At 37.4% G+C, this 22041-nt stretch overlaps 1 protein-coding gene and 1 long non-coding RNA gene across 2 annotated transcripts in view; both read left to right on the top strand.

The window, feature by feature from the left end:
• The window catches only part of LOC100667245 (putative serine protease K12H4.7), a 77531-nt gene extending 56036 nt beyond the window's left edge, over nucleotides 1-21495 (top strand). Inside the window, exon 5 of the mRNA XM_064287394.1 lies at nucleotides 21172-21495. Coding sequence (XP_064143464.1) covers nucleotides 21172-21214 — 43 coding nt within the window. The 3' untranslated portion in view covers nucleotides 21215-21495. The remainder of the gene's footprint in view (nucleotides 1-21171) is intronic.
• LOC135231525 (uncharacterized) lies at nucleotides 9873-12934 on the top strand. The gene is made up of 3 exons (XR_010322223.1): nucleotides 9873-9939; nucleotides 11125-11215; nucleotides 12870-12934. It is a non-coding gene; the product is annotated as an uncharacterized LOC135231525 (long non-coding RNA).
• Nucleotides 21496-22041: the final 546 nt, after the last annotated feature.

Below are 22041 nucleotides of genomic sequence, written 5' to 3'. Positions count from 1 at the left end.
TTTAGTCTCATATATCTACTTGAGCTAAGAAGCACACTCTTTACGAGTATCACTTTATGTGTTATAGTCAAGTCTAATCTTTGTCTGAAGAGTTGGCTCTGGAATAACAGAGAGTCTGGGGCCATATCTTCTGGGGTTCCCCCTGTCCCAGTCAGACCATTAAGTCTAGTCTTTTTAATAGAATTTGATTTCTGCACCCTAGTTTTCTCCTGCTCCATCAGGGACTGTCTGTTGTGTTCCCTATCAGGTTGGTCATTGGTGGTAGCCAGGCACCATCTAGTTCTTCTGGCCTCAGGCTGATGGAGCCTCTGGTTTAGTGGCCCATTCCGTGTCTTGGGCTAATATTTTCCTTGTGTTTTTGGTGTTCTTCATTCTCCTTTGCTGGGATGCAGTCTTTAAGAGAACAAATTGCCGGAGCTTTTCTCCCGAAGAACAGCTGATAAGTTTGAGCCCTTGAGTTTTTCAGTTCGCAGTCCTGAGCTTAAACATTGTGCCACAGGCCTGCTTTTTTGAGAGGGGTGAAATGTTATGAATGTTGTCTTCCCCCTTCCCTTTGCTCATATGGAACTATACATTTCCCTCTAATTCTCAGATTGAAATTCATTTTTATTGAATCTGGATGTATAAATCCCACAAGAGGCAGCCACATCCTTCTGTTCATTCTTCTTTGGCATAAATTGCTTTGACATAAATAATGTCATTGAGCTTTGGATCATCTTCTGTCCACAAGTAGGAGTTTCCAGTCCTCACGGCATGTTTAGTAGGTTTCTGGCACTTAGACCTTTCTCCTTTCTTCATAATTTAACCCACACTGGTGGGCACTATGTCTCCAGCTGTCACTAACAGAAGAGATGGGCTTAGACATATGGCTTTTTTCCAAAGGCTGGAGCTGGATAAGGAATTCCTTCAGAACTCTGTGCCATGGTAATAGCCACAGGGAAAGGCCAAGTTTCAAACACAATAGAGTACTGGTAAACAGCAAGTCTTTGGATTAGAGATGTAATGGAGTTCAGTGCTATGAAGCCAAAGGTTCTCAGAAAGGCAAAGAAGAGTTCAAAGGACTAGGGCCATAACATAACTGGCTAGCAGACTTGAGATGTATGACTGGGTTAGGCAGAATAAAGTCTCAGAGGCAAAATGGATAACCCTTGTGATTCTTCCCTATAATCTTAGAATTTCTCTGTATCTCTATTTCAAAGTTAGTTACCTGCTAATATGTACTGTGTATAAAAATGTATAATATGTGTAATATGTGCATGTGTGTGTGTAGTAGTGTAGAAATGGGATCAATATAAGTATATTGTTAGTGTGATTGGGAAGAGCATCAAATATCATTTTAATCTCAAATTATTGTATATTATAGAGACATATCCCTTAAAAAATGAGTCTTCTGCAATATTAGCTTTTCAAAGAAAGCCACTGTCTCCGAATGCTCTTAGGATTTTTGTGGTACAATGCATTGATTTAAATGAAAGAATTTTGATAACAGTAGAGTTACATAAATGTTGGATGGAATTATTTTTGTAGACATATTTTGAAAAATTAAAGTAGGGACCATAATTTATTTCTCCTTCCACAGTTTAAATGTTCTGAAGAAATCTAGCTAGTATTAATTCAGTTTGGATTATTTCCTACATTTGGGTTTTGATGTTGAATTGAAATGGAACTTCCTTCTGTTTTTCCCCTAGGTTATGTAAACCTATGAAACTTTACTCTGCAATGGACAAAGCCACTTTTCTAGATCTTCTGATGTTTCCTGTAAAGATTGCTGTTCAGTATAATGAGAATAAAAAGAACGATAAGGTAAAAAAAAAAAAAATGAAGGAAAAAGAGGGGAGGAGAACATATGAAGAAAGTAAAGCTCAAGTAGGTATTTACCAGTTGTCTACGTGTCATAAATTAGTTGCAGAGAAAAACACCCATGGTGTGGGTGTATTTTTAACAATTCAAACAATACATAAAATTTTCCATTGTGAGAATCAAACTAAATGATGAAGCATGTCAGCTATCGAATTATCAACATGCTACATCTTCCTCATCTTACTCATCTTTTATTCTAAATACACTGGGAAACTCTTTAAAAATGGAATAATGGGTACACTGTAGGAGAGAATACAACTATTTCAATAAAATTTTTCATTTCCAAAATTTTAGAAAGCTGCCCCATTAAGTAGGAGGTACTCTGAGTCTGACCTATTTGATAATAAGAATTATAAGCAAATAGAAAAAAATGAAATTATTTCTTGTGTGGATTGAAGAAAAAGACAGGGTGAATTTCGATACTTTGAATAACTCTCAGAAGCAGGAAATTTAAAAGAAAATTTGAATATGCAGATGATAACATTTCTAACTCTTTTGATCCACTGGGTCATGGAGTAAGATAGATTTTGAAAAGGAAAACTTGTAAAGTTTGATATATTTGGAAAAAAATCACAACTTTTTGGGAAGATTAGGGAAAGTTTTTTTTGAGGAATGCCAGAAATTAAGGAACATTTCCAGAGACTGGGGTACCTAACTAAGGCAGCCTCACCTCCCAGATCACCGTGTTTTAACCCAGCCAGTTTAACTGCAAAAAAGAGTAAGGACAGACATCTGGTAGAACAAGGGGATAAATCGGTTCATGACTTGCATTGATTTTTTTTTATATCTTTTTTATTTTGAACTAAATATGGACTCACAAGGGATTACAAAAAGTATACTGAGAAGTCTCATGTTCCTTTCATCCACCTTTAACCAATATTAGCATCTTACATAGGGTCGCTATGAGTCGGAGTGGACTCGACAGCAACAGCTTTAGCATCTTAGGTAAATACAGTACATTATAAAAACCAATTGATATTGGTGCAGTACAGTTAGCTAGACTACAGATCTTACTTGGATCTCACCAAATTTGCATACACTTTTTTTTGCTTTTTTGGGGGGTGGGGCTTCATAATTATGAGTTGAGAATATTGCACACAAGTTTCCAAAGGCAAAATGAAAATGTCTCTCATATTTTTCCTCCTTCCTGCACCATCTCCCTACCTCCTTGTAACACTGTTTCTTTCATCCTACCTTGTTTCCATCCTCCCACACTGAGGGCCAGTTTAGTGCCAGCACGGTGCTATGTGGCTGGAAAGATTGGTAAAGGTATACAGCTATGGCCATGCCCTCCTTCGCTGTTAGCCCTCCCTTACTCTCAGTCTGATTCTTAATGGTTTCTGATCTGTCTTCCAGCCTTCTGTCTGCCCACAATCCAGTTCTTTGTATACCAAATTTTAGGTTAATCTTCCTAAAACACACCCCTTATCTCGCTGCCTCTCTTTCTAAAGAACCCTTAAGAAACTCTTTTTCATCAACAGAATGAACTCCTACAAAAAGTGTTTAGTCTGCTATTATAACAAATCCCAATCTTCCAAAGTTCATGAATTATGTTCTAGCCAACAACAACAACAAAAAACAATCCCACTGCTGTCCAGTTTATTCTAACTCATAGGGGCCCTATAGGTCAGAGTAGAACTGCCCCACAGAGTTTCTAAGAAGCACCTTGCAGATCTGAACTGCCAACACCTTGGTTAGCAGCTGTAGCACTTAACCACTAAGCTACCAGGTTTTCCACGTTCTAGCCAAATTCTACAATTAGCTGTTCTTGTATTCACATGAACATTTCCCCTCGTATTACTCTAGTCTTCTGGAATGCCCCCCATCCTTGATACCCTGAAAATACATTAAGTGCATTTCAAAAGCCACCGCCCATGAAATCTCCCCTGATTACATCAAGGTGATAGAAACATTTTTTATTTATTTATTTTTAACCACTGCTCCCCGTTCCCAGCATTTTATGTGTGATCTTGTTGTATATGTATTTTTTTTTCCCACCTCATTTGGTGCTCTGTGGGCACATTCCTGCTGCTAGATCATACCCTTCTTTAGAACAGAGAGTCTGCCTGGCTCCCATTTAGTTTTTCTTTTTTATCCAGAGAAGGAACATTGTTTTGGGTCAAGATTGATCTGCATGCCCCTCCTCCACAGTCTCTTTTTCTTGTTATCTATGTGACTCATAGCAGAATATCACATGAAGTGGGTACTACTAGCTCCAAAGCTCTTGGGCCTAATGCATCTACATCATGGGGTATTGTAGTAGTTTCCTTGTACTACCTTAACAAAGTATCACAAAGCGGGTGGCTATAACCCACATAAACTTAGTGTCTCACTGTTCTGTAGGCTAGAAGCCCAAATTCAAGGTGTCACCTGGGCCGTGTACTCTCTGAAGGCTCTAGGAGAGATCCCTTCTAATCTCTCTCAGCTTCTGGTAACCTTAGGCATTCCTTGGATTGCAGCCTCATCATAGGGCCATCATTACGTTTCTCTTTCCCCTTCATTATTACATGTCTGTCTGTCTGTGGCTATTCCCCTCTTTTATAAGATACCACTCATATTGGATTAGGACTCACCCATTTTTTTTTTTTTTTTTTTACTAGGATATCATGTTAACTTATCTGATAACATCTTCTAAGACACTATTTCCAAATGAGCTCATGTTCACGGAAATCATGGGTTAAGACTGCAACCTGACATTTGGAGGGACAAAATTCAATTCAAAATAGGCATTCAATAATAGTATATGTCGAATATCTAGCAAAGAAAATATACATATATTTTTAATTAGACCTTAAAGTCTTGTTAGAAAATCATCTTTCTATGAAGGGAAAAATAGAAATTGTAATTATGGCTGACTTTGAATGAATTAGAGTTTTTTTTTTTTTGGTTTAGTGATTAAGAAACCTAAGACCACTTGAGTTCAGAATCCACTGAAAGCTGAAGACCTTGTTGGAAGGGAGCTGCCCCTAATTCTTGGCAAAACACTTTGGGAATAACGAGGTCAGGCTGGGGAGCAGAAACTTCCACTGGCTTCTTTCCCCGAAAACAATTACTAAGGGCCTAAAATAACAGAACCATCCACATCGAATTTCTGGTACCCACCCTCCTCCACACCTGGAAATTTTAGTCACACAGAAGGGATGAGGGTCAGGCTTTCTTCCCTATCATATTTGGAATTATTTGTGGAGAAAATTCTTGATTATTTCTAAAGGATCGTTTAAGGAAAGACGGGGCTTGTGATTTGTATATCTGTTTTCTAATTTGGAGATCATGCATGAGTTTTTTTTTATTACTTAATAATTAATGCTTATTTATTCTATAGACATTTTTTTAATCTTTAAAAGGGTATGCTATGCCCACTTTTCACCAGAATTAAAATAATACGTACAGATATTTGTCTGTGATTTAATGTGTAAGTGTTAATTTCCTTTCTACTCAGCACACTGGAGAATTTCCTGACTTTGTAGCTGGTATGCTTGGTCTCCAACTTGGGTGTCAGGAACTCTCAGCAAAGATAACAAACATTCCAGGACCTAGAAGCCAAATATGATATGGCTAGCCCCCAATGGTCTGGAAAACAGCTTAGAGGTTACTTTTGAGGCTGGTAGTTGTTTTGTCAGCCCAAGATCATGCAGTTTGATCGTTTGCAAATATAAGGACTTGTACCAAAATAAGTTTGCCTAGAAATGAGCATCCAAGGGCCATGACTTATTCCATATTGTTAACGAATAATAACAATAATAATGAGATAATGATAGTAATAACAACTTCCACAGGCCAAGGGCTTAACCTGCCCCAGACCTTATACTAAGTAATGTATATTTTTTCTACTAGAAATTCTTACAGTATCTCTATTTTAGTCCTATATTACAAATGAAGAGCCCAAGTTTGAAATCACTTGCCCAAAGACCCAAGTCTACTGAGGGGTGATCAGAATTTCAGTGTGAGTTTCTCTGAATAAAACCTATATGTTGACTACTGTAATAATATATACATTCCCAACATTACATTTTATTAACTTCTTTTTAAAAAAGATTGCAAATTAAGTTAACAAATTTATCCTCATGGCTTTTTTTTTCTTCTTCCCTCCTTCCTTTTTCCCTTTCTTCTTTCTTTCTTTTTCCTAAATTAAATGTTAATTCTGTCATGGAAAATATCACATTTAATGATCACAACTATGATCATTTTTTTAATGATGCATAGGATATTATAGGACACATGCGTGTTCTTTATCTCAATTACTCTAATATACTCTTGTAGGTGGGCATTGTTATATCCACATTTAAAGATATGGACCCTGATCCTCAGAAAGGCCAAGTGATTGGCCTACAGTCACACAGACAAAATGAGGCAGAGCCAAGATGCAAGACTGTTTTGCAGGTGATGGCAGTATAGTGTCTTCCTGAAAGAACCTTTAAAGGAAGCTCATGTGCTCACTAAAATTGAAACTTAAATCTTCACAAGGCAGGCTCTTTCCCTCAGTACCTGTTGGCTTGGTGATTTTAATGAATAACACCTGCTAATATTTTGAGGTGTGCTTTGAGTTATGAAGCGACTGGATATGGCTTTGTCAAGGATAGACCCTTAATGTGTTTTTTTTGTCTTTTTACATTTCCAAGGTTATTGTTGTTTATAAGAGACTTTATTCTACCTTTTGCTTCATGACTGAAATATTAGAACATTCTTAGAAATATGTGGATTGGCAACTACACATTTAAAACCTTTACAGCATAGAATTGTCTTATGCAAAAATCCAGTTGTTTTTTTTTTCTGATAATACACTAAACTTAGATTTTGAAAAATTTTATATGCTATAGGGGAAGGTAAGTGGATTGAAATACATATTTTTTTTTTTTTTCTGCTGAACTAACATACAACTCTAGTAAGAAATTTGATATTTATATTTGCCCTTTGAAGAACCTAGTAGAAAAGAGGAATATGTATTAATCCCTTGATACCTAATGTGAGGCCATGAACTCAGATGTCGCTCAGGAAATTATGGATTTTTCAAGGCTTTTTCCCTTACTCAAGCAAACACTGCAAATCTGTTCCGTCTTTTAACAGGCCTTTCAACAGCTATGCCAAATCAAGCCAAATCCCCTGAAATGCCACTGTATAGACCACATGGAGAAAGTAGTTTCTTCTTTCAATATTAGCATCTAAGAGGGTTCAGCTCTACTAGAATTTCTAAAATTGTGATGAGGACCAATTTGCAGCACATTACCTGAAAGGCATGGTAAAAATGCAGATTCCTTGTCCTCACTGCCAAACCTCTAGAGTGGGAAGCAGGCATCAGGTCTTCATGAGATTCTTACGGAATTTAAGTGGAATTTAAGACTCTGTCGTCCATACTAACTGCAAATGTCCATCCTTAAAAAAAAAAAAAGACAGAAAGTCAAACCCATTGACGTTCAATCAGTTCTAAATTATAGCAACCGTATAAGACAGAGTAGAACACCCAACAAGGTTTCTGAAGAATGGCTGGTGAATTTGAAACGCAGACCTTTTGGTTGGCAGAAGAGCTCTTAACCACTGCACCACCAGGGCTCTCTTTACCCCTCCCCATAATCCTACAATAAGAAAGTCCTATGAAAAGTGAGAAAAATGAGATAATAAAGAGTAAATATGTTTCCTTTGGAAACCCTGGAGGCCTGGTGGTAAAGTGCTACAGCTGCTAACCAAAGGGTCGGCAGTTCGAATCTGCCAGGTGCGCCTTGGAAACTCTATGGGGCAGTTCTACTCTGTCCTATAAAAACCAAAAAAAAAAAACAAATCCACTGCCGTCGAGTCGATTCCGACTCATAGCCACCCTATAGGACAGAGTAGAACTGCCCCATAGAGTTTCCAAGGAGCGCCTGGCGGATTTGAACTGCTGACCTTTTGGTTAGCAGCTGTAGCACTTAACCACTACGCCACCAGGGTTTCCCTCTGTCCTATAGGGTAGCCGTAAGTCGGAATCGACTCGACGGCACTGGGTTTGATTTTTTTTTTTTTTATGTTTCCTTTCTCACACTCATTTTCTCTAGCAACCCTTTCTGTGTTGGTGTCCAGCTTCAGATCTCCTGTACAAATGTAGGGTTTAATCAACTAGTTCCTGTCATGTCGATCCAACTCATAGTGTCTCTGTGTGTGTCACTGTAGTGTTGTACCCACAGAGTTTCCGTTAGATGATTCTTTGGAAGTACATTGCTAAACCCTTCTTCTGAGACACCCCTGCGTGGACTTGAATCTCTAGCCTTGTAGTTAGCAGCTGAGCCTGTTAACCATTTGCAATACCCAGGAACTCCAAGTATGGCATTAAAAAAAAAAAAAAATGGCATTAGAGATTCCTAAATCCACAGACAATTCACTAAGTGTCAATCGGGAAGTATAATTCTGCCAACAGATTTGACCTTCATCCACGTTAAAACTTTTGTGGTTCTTAATAGGTGGCATATTTGAAATGAAAACTGTTATTGTTCCTTTAAAAGCTTTTCTACACAGACCTTGAACACTCTGAAAATGATAATCAATAAAAATGTAAGAGGTCTATATCTGACCACATTCTACAATAAATAGATATTTCCAGTTTTGTTTTGTTTTAGTTTTCTTGACTAAAACAAAAAAACTGTTTTATTGAACGTGGTAATTGTAATTAATAAATGTTAATTATATGTATATGTAGATGACAGAAATGGCATATGTTCTAATTCCTATACCCTTACCACAATTAAAAAAAGAAAAATGGAGGAAGAAATATAATAATTATAATGAAAACAATGCTGCTTCTTATTGAAAGACTTTTGTTCCAGACATTATCCTAAGGACTGCTTTCATTTAATGCTCTCAGGAAACTTATCGGTTATTCTCAGTAGCTTTTTCTTATTGTCTACATGGAGCACATGAGCAAACTAAGGCTCAGACAGTTAAGTAGCTAATTCAGTGTCACACAACCAGGCTTACTCATCATCCTCATAGACGTTGCACATCCTTGCCACCACTTCTTCAGACATGTTGTTCCCCTTGCCTAAAATGAATGCTAGTTTTTTTTTTTTTTTTAATTTTTATTATTATAAAAATATAAAAACCTAACACTTGGATCTCAATATTTCTCAAATGTACAATTCAGTAAAAAACAATAACATTAAGCATGTTGTGCAACCATCACCAATATGCATTGCCAAATTTTCCATCCCCCTAAACAACAACTCTGTGTTACCTAAATAATTATTCTCCCCTTTTTCTTTCCCTTTGCCTTTAAACACTATTAAACCCTTATCTCTACACCTGTGTCTATTCGAGATACTTCATATTAACAAAATCATACAAATGCACTCTACTTCTGTTTATTTAAACCTTATACCATCTTCCAGGTCCACATCAATTCCTACCTCCTCAAGAAGCTTTTCTCATGATTTTAGTCCTCACAAAACTCTCTCAGAAATCCCGGAGTCACTTATTACTGTTTTCATATTTTATGTATCTTGTCTTCTTAGGCTAGATCCTTGGCACTCACCTTTTACACCTCCCACAGTTTCTAGCATTGATCTGGCAAGATACTGCATGCTAAATCAAAGCTTGCTTATTTGTTACCAATTCCAAACAAAATAGCTACCTGAATACAAAAGTCTTTGTTAAACCAAGTGCTTTTATGAGATATGTATCTTGCACAAAGGAGGTTGACTCGCTTCTAGTAGACTCTGCAAACCCATACAAGTGAGCTGATAGTTTTCAGGAGTTGATCTTTAGGCCAAGTCACCAAAGACTATTTGTAACTTATTTGAATTGAAAGCAATCACTTAAAGCATTGAAAATAATTTTGGAGCTCTTTTTTCCATTTGGAGCCGAAAGCCATCTCATGTATATTGTCTTAAGGATAACTGGAATCTTGATTTTTGCAGGGTGAACAGATTTCATTCAGCATGGATGAACTTTGTGACACGATGACTAACACCTCACTGGGTTCACCATACTATAGATACCTTAGAATTGCACGTTTAATATACAAGCATGAATATTTGCTTTGCTTTCCTGCACATTACAGAAGGAAACTGGAAGTCTACTTGGACTCTTCCATCAACTACGACAATCCTGGAATAGGTAAAGTATTATCTGGTGAAAATGAGAAGTGAAAATAACAAGGGCTAAAGGGTTTCCTCAAGCATGGGTACAGAGAGTGAATAAGTAGAGGAGTTGGACATACACAGATTAAACCACTTTAGTAAAAGATTCAGACATACCAAATGCTTAGGATTGCAAGAAGCAGAACACAGAAACGTGACCCTTAGTACTTTTCAACACTAATCTAGCATCACTGGTGCCAATGAAATACTTCACACCACTCCAAATTCTATATAGAGTAGTTCTCCAAATGTGGTTGCACTCTGAAATGACCTAATCTGTTGCCGTCCAGTGGATTTCGATTCATGGCAACCACATGTGTTATAGAACAGAAATGTACCTTAGGTTTTCTTGGCGGTAATCTTTATAGGACAAGATCACCAGGTCTTTCTTGTGTGGCACTGCTGGATGGGTTCAAATTGCCAACCTTTAAGTTAGTAGTCAAGTAAAAATCCTTTGCACCACCCAGGAACCCTCTCTCTATCATTAGCCTGTTTAACATCAAATGTAACTACAACTTCAAGCTATTTGTAGTGTGAATAGTTTTTAATATGTTTAACTAAATTGATCAAAGACTCGTGAATCCTTAACATAGCTGCTAGACTTTAAATAAACTGAACATCTCAGTTATTATCCACAAGTTGATGAATTGGTCTATATCATCCCACCAATATTGGTAACCTCTGGGGGAGAACTTGTACTTATAGCACGACTGAAGATGTAGAGATGGTGAGGCACAAGGGCATTGCGTATGCATCCTTTCTTCAAGAAACTTTGTGGAGAAGAGCCTGTGACATCCTGAAGGGGAGTTAACTAGAGGCAGATACAGACAGAATGGAGCGTGTTCCAGTAGAAGCTGGAAATCGAGGGCGGAAAGAAGGACAGAATCTAGGTGCTCAAGAAGATGGTCCTGAGGAAAAAAGATAGGATTCCTTTAGGAGCATGGGGGGACCTTGCCAGAATCTCTTTCTCATTGGACGGAGTTTCAGGTCTTGCTCTGGAAATGTTGGATATGACTAAAAGTATAGATAATGATGAGATCAAATATGTTTTAGAATGTCACGAACATCATGTAAATTTGTGTACTGAAATCTTTTAAGTTTTTATTTGGTAATTGACAAAAATATCATTTCTGGTTAAATCAATTGATGTTTTGTTTTCTAGACAGGCAATTCTTCTACCAGTGTTGCACTGAATTTGGGTTCTTTCACACCACGGATTCAAAGAACCAGCCCTTCACTGGGATGCCTCTCCGGTAAAGGTTCTGTTTTGACTTCTGTTTGTCACTAGAAACCATGATTGCAGGTTTTTTCTTCCTTCCTTCCCTCTCTCCCTCCCTCCCTTTCCTTCCTTCCTGTCTACCTTTCCTCCCTTCCTGTCTACCTTTCCTCCCTTCCTGTCTACATTTCCTCCATTCCTTTCCTTCCTTCCTCTCTACCTTCCTTCCTCCCTCCCTTCCTCCCTCCCTCCCTCATTTTCTTCCTTCTTTCCGTCCTTCTTTCTTCTTCCTTTTTTTTTCCTGACTTGAATTGATCATACTGGTGAATTTCAGATTGATAAAACTTAAGGTAGAAATATTTTAGATGGAAGTTTGAGAAATCAAAAATAATTCCAATAATATATGTAGAACCAAATCTCAGATTTCCAAATCTGACTTAACTAATAGCAGCCAGAAAACACTCTATAGGCTTTAGAGCATGAATAAGAATAAATATACTAGGAGCGTCAGTCTTACCTGCTGGCATTAGAAGATCATTTTATCTAGCACTTTTTAACCAAGAACATACTTTCAGTGTTCATTTGAAAAATCTAATTAAGGGTCATTGGTAACAGCAAAGTTGCAACTAAAGAAAGCAAGTTCTCCATCACTTTTGGATTTTGGTTAGTGAAGCTTTGCTAGTTGTATGAAGCAAGACAGATAACTCTTAGTAAACTTTATTTTCATTGTTTTGTGATCCTTTGTTCATATTTACTGGGTTTGTGGAGCAAGATATGATTCCGGACATGAAGTCTATATTTTCTCCTATCAAAATCCAAAGGTCCAATTCTCTAATGAGGAAAAGTGCTAGGACTTAGCCTATGTCAAGTGGACCATATTTTTTAACAGTGATGTCTATGGTGAAGGTACCTGTTTTGGGGCAAACACCTACTGTAGCCTCACTTCTTTTGGTGTCTATTCCACCAGTGTGGAGAGAAGGCCATCTACATTCTCAACCCTTTGTTTCTTTGCATATCGCTTTTGCTCCTAGGACACAGGAGGAGAAATCTTCCTTTTGATTGGTCCCCTTTTTTAGTCTCTGTTTGATGTTCTAAACACTCAGGCTAGAACAACTAGAATTGGGTGGGTTCCAGTAGCTCTGGGGCCTGCCTCTCTGCATTGGAGGTAGTCTCTCACTTTCACTGCCTCTGTAGTCTGTTCTTCTTTATCAGGCTGGCAGCCTGTGCATTCAGTTTCCTTCCTTCCACAGTGGTACTACTCCAAGTTCAAGTATGGAATTGGGAAGACAAAGAACAGTGTTTTCTGCTTTTTTGTTTTGAATCCCTGGGTGGATTCCAGAAAACCATAGCATGTGGTTTCTATAGCCTCCTTGCTAAGGTGGTGCATTAACTTGACGGACAGTCCAACAGACAAGTACGTCTTTGGCCACATTCCTCTGTGTTTACTGAATCAAAGACCTCACAGGAGGAAAGGCTGGACTTGGAAAGACAGCTTGCTAGCTAGCTACATCAATAGATACATTTCTCTCTTAAACTGAAGAAATCCTTCTTTAGCTATTTTAAGTAACTCAGATTCTCAGGGGAAAACAAAACAACTAAATAAATAACACACACTCTTTGCGTAGATGTCTTTCCTACGTACCTGAACCCTGATTTCCAGCACCTAAAATTGTGTCTCATTTTCTTTGCAGTTATTTTGTTCAACAATGTTCTGATTTCTTTGGCCCTCAGTTCAATTATGATTCACTGAACATGGGTGTTTTGTCCACCAATGCGCACTATGGTGGCTTCAACGTGACAGGAAGCAAAATCATCTTTTCCAGTGGTTCCTTTGATCCTTGGCATGTTCTGGGAATCACAAAGGATATCAGTAAAGATTTGCCTGCTGTCTTCATTAAAGGTAACACATTGTAAATAGTCAAAGACCTATAAATAGGATGAAGTATATCAGCACGGCCTAACAAATGAAGGAGGCTAAATTGGTTCAGTGGTTGAATTCTTGCCTTCATTGTGGGGAAACAGGTTTGGATTCCCTGACAATACACATAATGCACAGCCACTACCAACCTGTCCTTAAAGGTTTGTGCGTTTTATGATGTACAGTTTTCAATGGAACTTCCAGATTAAAATGATCTATTTATAGAAATCAGCCCATGAATGCCCTAGGGATCACAATGGTTTGATCTGCAACTGATCACAGAAATGGCACAGGACCAGGAAGCATTTAGTTTTGTTGTGTATGGGGTCTCCAAGAGTTTGGGGCAGACTTGACTGTTAGCCATTAATAACGTTAATAATTTGCTTTTGATGTTGTTATTGACAAAAAGCAGAAAATACTTCTAAGCAGGTGATAAGTAGGTCATTTAGTCTTCACTAGTATTTCAACTTCTGGCTGGTTTCTAAAATAGAACACGTTAAAAAGTAGTAATTAACATAGACGTCTAATGTGCCTGTTAAATTAACCATTTGAGTACTATTGTCCATGTGTTTTCTTTTTTTTTTTAAATAAGAAGTGTGTGTGGTTTCATATAATCAAGTGATATAAGGTCATTTTCTTTTGTGAATGTAATTGCTCATTAAAAGAAGTTGTTTTGTCTAAAGGCTCTGAACACTAGATAAATCAGTGCCCACCAGCACAACAGCTTGATTCTTACATTAGTAACCTTTCTTGGATCACACCATCTTTCCATGTGATCCATTTTACCTGCTGAGGTTACTGAAATTCGTTTTAAAATAATATCAATTATCTATAGTCCTGGATAAAATGAGTATTTTCACTGCAAAATACAATCTGCTGTTTATTATGCTAACGTAACATTTACAGAAGCCTTCACCGTGATTTTTGGCTTAAAAACCCTCAAAATTTAATATGAAAACGTCAAAAATGTCATTGGATTTAGTCACTTTGACCACTCTCATTGCGTGTTATTCTGGATGAGTCAGTAGAAGTCAGGATAAAGCATATTGAAATAGAGGGATTGAAGAAACAGAAACAGCCATCTTAAACACCTTGACCGTGAGGAGTGGAAGAGAAAAAAAAAAGCTACTGTTGAATGGAATAGGATTAAGGAGAAAGATGTCATACTAAAGGAAGTCAGGAAAAGAAAGGGTCGGGCAACTCACGGGAGACCTGCCTTCACAGGTGGCTCTACTGTAAAAGGAGCAAGTAACTTAAGCATGAGGGAAAACACAGTAGGTTTATAGTCTTAGAGGCAGGAATTTGAGAAAGTTCCTGGATTGAAGTAACCATTCTTACAATTATCCAACCCAAATCAAGGACACTGTCAAATTTCTGTTACCTGGCTCTTAAACTTCTCTGTATCTTCTCCTGCAATAGTTCAAAAGACATTCAAGCAGTATCCTTCATCTATTCTCACTCCAGCTAATCCGAAATTTCTCTCATTCACATTGTGTGTGTATGTATGAGTGTATGTGATAGTGTATATGCTGCTAGTAATCAATTTTTGCCTGAAAGTCTAACTTATAAGAAGTTGGATGAGGTCATTTTGGTTTTCTAGTGAAAACCGAAGGCACTATTGCTATGGTACCTCCCAGAGATGAGATCCTAACAAGAATTCCTGCTGCGGAGGGTAATGCCTTTTCCAAACCTCGTAATGGTTTCGGTCCTTTTGGCTTGGTGACTACAAATTCAGTACCAAGACAGTCTCATGTCCCTTCTTGTATTGTAAAGTAGACACAGCCTAAAGGTGATCCCAACAGGAACAAGACTGATACTTTGTTCTTGCCCATTTCTTGCCTCTGCATAGATATCAAGGATGAGATCACATCTTAATGGAAAATTATAATTCTGTTAGAGATTAATTAAAATGTCAAGGAGATAGGTGGGAGGATATTTTCAACGCCTTAATGAAGACAAATGAGAAGAAACATGATTAATGCAAGTTCTTATTCCATCAGAGCAGGTCAGGGAGTTTTAAGGTTTAAAGGATCAGTGTTGCTTTCAGAAACATCAGACGTTAGAAGATTTTCTAGTTTTCTGATCTCTCTCTGAAGGTATCCTTGCGCTTTCCCCACCAACACATATCAGATAATGTTCAGAACTGAGTTACAATCCCATGGATATACCGAGGCAGGAGGTGCTCACTTTAGCTGTGACATGGTAACATACAATTCCTGTATACTTCCTTTGACTACCATTTCTCTCACAGTCAAACATGGGTGACGTATAATGCCATAATAGAAACCATGAAGTTGGTCTTGAAATAAAAGACATTATGTATTACACATTACGTATATTAATCACAAACTTTATGGCTAGTTGCCATCAAGTAGGCTAAAGTTCATAGCAATGCCGTGTACAAAAGAACCATTATGATTACTGGTATTCTGGAGTCTAGTGTTGTCTTTCAAACTAGGGGACTCATCTTCCAGTGCTATATCAGACAATAACTCTATTGTGATCCATAGAGATTTCATTGGCTACTTTTACAAATAGATCATCAGGTCTTTCTCTCTAGTCATACTCTGGAAGCTCCATTGAAACCTGTCCTCCATGGGTGACCCTGCTAGTATTTTAAATATCTGTGGCATAACTTCCAGAATCTTAATAACATGCAAGCCACCACAGGATGACAAACTGACAGGTGGTAGATTCACAAATTATAGGACTATATTATTCAATAAAATGGTAAGTATAAAATATTTCTTATAGAGCCTGACATGTAAAAATTGCTTACTGATTGGTAACTCTGAGAAAGAATACATAAATAGCTTGGAATAGGCAATGATAATATACCAAGGGCACTAGACAACTCTTCTTATACATAGAACTATGTTAACATACAAACACAAATCTTTTGTATTCTACTTCTGAATTAATGCCTAACACTAAATTTTACAATGGTTCTACTTATTTTTTAAATGAATCCAATTTGATTTGTACCTACCAAAAACTAAAACAAACTCATTGCTATCAAGTCGATTCTGACTCATAGCAACCATACAGGACAGAATAAAACTGCCCTAGAGAGTTTTCAAAGCTGTAAATCTTTATGGAACCAGACCCCACTTCTTTCATCCATGGTGCCACTGGTAGTTAAACCTCCAACCATTTGGTTAACAGCCAAGTGCTTTAATCAATGCACCACCAGGGCTAGCCACCATTTTTTCCAATGCTATTTAATAAAAGTATAATTTGGGCTATACAGTTGAAGAACATAAAATTTTCAAGTAAATGCAAACATACACAAAATGAAGTTAGTTTTGAGAATATATTTTATTTAACACAATGTATTCAAAGTATTTTCATTTTAACATATAATTAACATAAGAGGATAGTTAACATGATTTTTACTTTTTTTTTATTCTAAGCACTCAAAATCCAGTGTGTATTTTACTTAAGGCACATATCAATTTGAATGAGCCATATTTCAAGTGATCTATACCCACACATGGACCATATGAAGAATGAGGCAAAAGGATTGGAAAAAGGCTCCTTAACAAACTGTGATATGCAGATGATACAACCTTGCTTGCTGAAAGTGAAGAGAACTTGAAGCACTTACTGATGAAGATCAAAGACCACAGCCTTCCATATGAATTATATACCTCAACATAAAGAAAACAAGGAAACTCACAATTGTATCTATAAGCAACATCCTGACAAATGGAGTAAAGATTTAGGTTGTAAGGGATTTCTTTATACTTGGATCCACTATCACCACCCATGGTAGTAGAAGTCAGGAAATCAAATGATGCATTGCATTGGGCAAATCTGCTACAAAATCTCTCTCTACAGTGTTAAAAATCATAGCTTTCTCTTTAAGGACAAAGGTATGTCTGATCCAATCTATGGTGTTTTCACTTGCCTCATATGCATGTGAAAGCTAGACAATGAATAAGGAAGACCTAAGAAGAGTCCATGCCTTTGGATTATGTTGTTGTCTAATAGTATTGAATATACGTTGCACTGCCAGAAGAATGAGCAAATCTGTCTTGGAGAAGTATAGCCAGAATTCTTATTAGAAGCGAATATGGTGACACTTTGTCTTACATACTCTGGACATGTTATCAGGAGGCACCAGTCTCTAGAGAAGGACATCATTCTTGGTAGAGTATCAGCAAAAAAGAGGATGACCCTCAACAAGATGGGCTGACACAGTGGCTGCAACAGTGGGCTAAAACATTACAACAATTGTGAAGATGACGCAGGACAGGGCAATGTTTCTTTCTGTTGTACACAGGATCACTATGAGTCAGAACTTTGTCAGCGGCACGTAACGGTGACAAGAAAACCACATGTAGCTCATGGTGGCTACCACATTCAACACTGCAGGTCACACTTTACAAGTGTAATCTCATTATATCCTCCTAAAAATCAAGGGTAATTGTTAACACACTTTGCATTTTACAGATGAGAAAATGGAACTTAAAACTAATAAAGCTGTTGCCGTCTAGTTGTCCCTGACTCCTTAGCATCCCATGTGTGTCACAGTAGAACTATGCTCCGTAGAGTTTTAAATCACTGATCTATTCTGGAGAGATAGTCAGGCCTTTCTTCTGTTGTACCTCTGGATGAATTTGAACCTCCAACCTTTCTGATGTTACCACCAGAGGACTCATACAGAGGTTAAGACAACCAGACTAAGACTCCGAGTGTAATAAGTAATAGGACCAGTATTCAAAGTCAAGGAGTCTCACTAAAAGTCTTGTTCTTTAACCATTGTGCCACCCGCCTTCCAAGATTTTTGGAGATATAAGTTCTTATGATTTCAAAAAGGCCTTGAAAACCTGAGAAAGCTATTGTAAATCCTTATTTTTCACGGAACTTAGTAAGATGGAGTACTCAAATTCATTCATTTAAAAGTATTTACGGAGGGTCTACTTGTGGTAGATGCTGTGCTGGACACTAGGGGGGTAAGGGTGTACACAGTCACTGCCCCTAGGAGCTACTCATCATACATGTGAGACAGACATTGATCAAACGACTATACAGAAAGCTTTCCTGGATCACAGATGTCTAGACAGAATTGAGAAAGCAAAGGGGAAGTTTAGGATTCATCCTCTAGGAACCAATCTCCCAGATCGCTGTGAATGGATCTTACTCATTTTTGAATCCATGGTGTTTATTATATGGCTGATGTTCAGAGACTACTTGCTGAATGAGAAATTATAGAAATGAAGTTAAGAGAGCCCAGCAAGAATGTCAAAGTCTTATCTTCAGGTTCTTCACGTTAGCCGGAAAAAAAAAAAAAAAAAAAAAATCTATAACTAGAGTAGAATTTGAAGTACTGAACAAAACTTTTTAGAGAAATATGCCTCTTCCACTTCACTTCCATTTCTGCATCTCTTATTATCCCATTTCTAATGGGTCTTGTGTTCACTTAGTGTTTTGTGGTCATTGAAAATACAGTTTTATGACTCTTTATATTAGATAATAAAATCAAGTTGGTATAATCACCTACTTTTTTTAAAATTTCCTTATGTATTCTTGGATATTCATAATTTCAGTATGCATCAGAACTACCATTTCATATACTGGCATGTTCAGATTTGGCCATTGGTCAAAATTAAGTGCTTTAAGTCAGTTGAGGCAATTCAGTGATCAATAATCATAATTTTTATTCAGCAGGCAGGAGGAACAAAGAGGGGCTAGAGCTGTCAAGGCAGAAAAGTAGTAGCTATGCATGTCAGCCTGGAGAAAAGGATAGGTTGTTACTTTGGCTGTATAATAATAACCAGTTCTGGCTTCCAATTATGTTGACCCCAAGTGTTTCAGAGTACTGCTGTGCTCCATAGGGTTTTCAATGGCTGTGATCTTCTGGGAGTAGATTGCCATTTCTTTCTTCCAAGGCATTTCTTGGTGGATTTGAACTGCCAATCTTCCAGTTAGTAGGCCAGGGCAAATGATTTGCATCAACCAGGACTCCTTATGGATGCAGGGTGTCATTGTTTTCATCTATGCTCACAACGATAACAGTACGTCTTATTTCTACCTGATCTCATCACAGTCAGGTGTCACCTAATCTGAACTTGAAATTTCGTGAAATTGTTTATGTTTATAGGAAACTCCATAGTTTGTAACCATCTGTCATTTGTGATGGGCTTTGCTTATTTCTCTACAAATAGAAGGCTTAAATTTCCTGCCCTGTTTCCCTCCTAAGCTGTTAGGGAGCCATCTCTATTAGTTTCTTGGTCATCTTTCTAGTATTTCTATTTTTTTCAAATCAAAATGAAAAAAACCTCATAGCCAGAAATTTGATTCCAACTCATAATGACCTTTAGGACAGAGTAGGACTTCCTCAAAATGATTTCAAATCTGTAAAACTTTACAGAAGCAGACTTCCACATCATTTTTCAGCAGAATGGCTGCTGGTTTCAAACTTGCCAGATTTGGTTAGCAGCAGAGTGCTTTAACCACAGTGCCACCAGGGCTTCGGCTTTTGGCAAATACTATCATATATATTCTCATCCATTTGAGAAAAAGGTAGCATAATATATACACTGTCTGATACCTTCCCTGTTTCTCTTACCAGTATTAACTGGCGATCTCTCCATCTAAGTATATAGAAGTCTGTCTTATTGTTTTCTCAGTGGGTGAATAGTACTCCACTGTCTTAAGAAAAAATAAGGAATTCTGGTGGTGCAATGGTTAAACACTCAACTGCTAACCAAAATGCCATCATTCAAACCCACTAGCTGCTCAGCAGAGAAAAATCCGGTTGTCTGTTTCCTTAAAGATTACAGCCCTGGAAACCCTATGGGGCAGTTCTACTCTTTCCAGAAGGATTACAATTAATCAGAATTGACTCGACAGCAAGGAAATTTGTGGGTAATAGCAAATACACCTTGCCCTAAAATAAATAATGCTGAATGGATGGATGCTTGGAATCCCTGAGTGGTGCACGTGGTTACGTGTTCAGCTACTAACTGAAAGGTTGGTGATGCCTCAGAAGAAAGAACTGGCCATCTGCTTCCCAAAGATCATGCCATTGAAAACCTTATGGAGCACAGTTCTGCTCTGAAATATATAGGGTCACCATGAGTTGGACTTTAAGGCAAATTTTTTTTTTCCATTTTGTTATGTTTTTGCTTTGGTTGGATGCTTATTTGTAAAACCCTGAGCTCAAATTTGACAGCATTTGCTATATACTCCAGCCTGTGACAGATCTTCTGGTGATCTGGGCTCAATCCTTAGCAATGTTCTTAACAAGTCACTTAAACTGTTTGAGATGTAGTTTCCACATCTGCAAAATGAAGGATTTGACAAATATTTAAGTCCTCATCAAATTTTGTCTGTTTGATCTTATGCTTACATGTTATATGTTTATCAATCCGTTCTTCTCAAGGTGAACAAAAAACAAAAACACTGAGTTTTTTAGCCTCTGCTGATTTTCATGGTGTAAGTATTCCCATCAAGACCAATTTCAAGCTTACTGTATGTATAACAGCCAGGTTGCAGAATGTCTCAAAGTTGAACAGTCTGCTCTTGGACCTGGTACCCTGCAACTCCAGTAGACTGCTGGGAAAGCTTTCTAAAATGAAACTCACTGAGATTCACACTGTGTAACTTCTTCAGATGGAACTTAAGTTATATCACACTTGAATTGAACAAAAAGGAAACTAAAATCATTACTCTCTAAATCTACTACCTTTAACCATTCATTAATTTGTAGCACAAGAGGATTACATAGACATCAACAATAACTCATTTTAATAAATATCATGCATTTACCATTCCTTAATCTACAAAGGAGCTTACTTCTTTGATTCAAAGTCCATTATATTAGTAAATTAATTCTCTTTCTCAATTATGGCTGCACATTTTAATCACCTTTTAACCAGCTTTTGAAAGTTGCTGTTACCTACCTCCACCCCAGACGAATTAAATTAGAACCTCTGAAGAATGGGGTCAGGTATTGGTTTGTTTGAACAGGGTTCAAAGTGGGTCTAACATGTAGCTGGGGGTTAAGGACATTTGGTCTTTGGATGCTTGGTATGTAAGTATTCTGACATTTATCTTTCTCCTTTTAGGTGGGGTACATTGTGCAGATGTGTTCGAACAAAAGGATACTGATTCAGCTGAACTAATTCAAGCACTAGAAAAAATCTTCCGGATTCTACGAAAATGGCTAAAGAAATAGATCTCTCTGAGAAAGAAGAGCAACAGAACCTGCAATGTGGACTCCCATTTTATTGCTCAAATGCTAAATCTCCTACAAGGGTGAAATTAGAGCAATCTCAAAAGCCTAATTCCTCTCTGTAGGATTTAGGTTGGTTTTGTTTTCATGGACTATCATCTTGTTCCTCCTTTCTTGGTGACCTTGAGAAGGAGCAGATCATCCAGCACACAAGAAATAATTACGCTGGAGTACCAGGCACAAAATTTCAGTTGGTTGTCAGGGGATGGAAGCTATACAATCTATGTTTTCCAGAACAAACTTATTTCATCAACTCTTATTCTTTTCAATAAAGGCTATTCATAACATGCAAATATAAATGTTTTGATTACTTTTAGATACCTATTAATACATAAACAAGACAAAATACTTTGCCAAATAACAAATTCTTATCTTTGTTAATGAAATTTAGGGATAGACACAACTTGAGTGAATTTGGAAGTAAAAAAAAAAAGAAAAAAAATTCTTGAGGCAGATGAAAATCTCTTTGGAAAAACTGGCTCCACCAACCAACCTTTCCTGGAGTCCCTTAGTGCTTAAAAAAATGGCACTGTTCTGCCTAATATAAATTAAAGTTAATCTCAATGTGGAAATTATTATAGCTCTCATGTGAGATTTCATTATAACTCCTGTCCAAATTAGAATATTTTCAATTCATCCGAAGAGAACTCCAAATAGTGATACATGTCTACTTATTTCAAAAGTATTATTATTTAGTCAAGGT

The sequence above is a fragment of the Loxodonta africana genome, chromosome 6, assembly GCF_030014295.1.
Source record: "Loxodonta africana isolate mLoxAfr1 chromosome 6, mLoxAfr1.hap2, whole genome shotgun sequence".
NCBI classification, from domain to species: Eukaryota; Metazoa; Chordata; class Mammalia; order Proboscidea; family Elephantidae; genus Loxodonta; species Loxodonta africana.
This window is presented reverse-complemented; position numbering and strand designations above follow the sequence as displayed.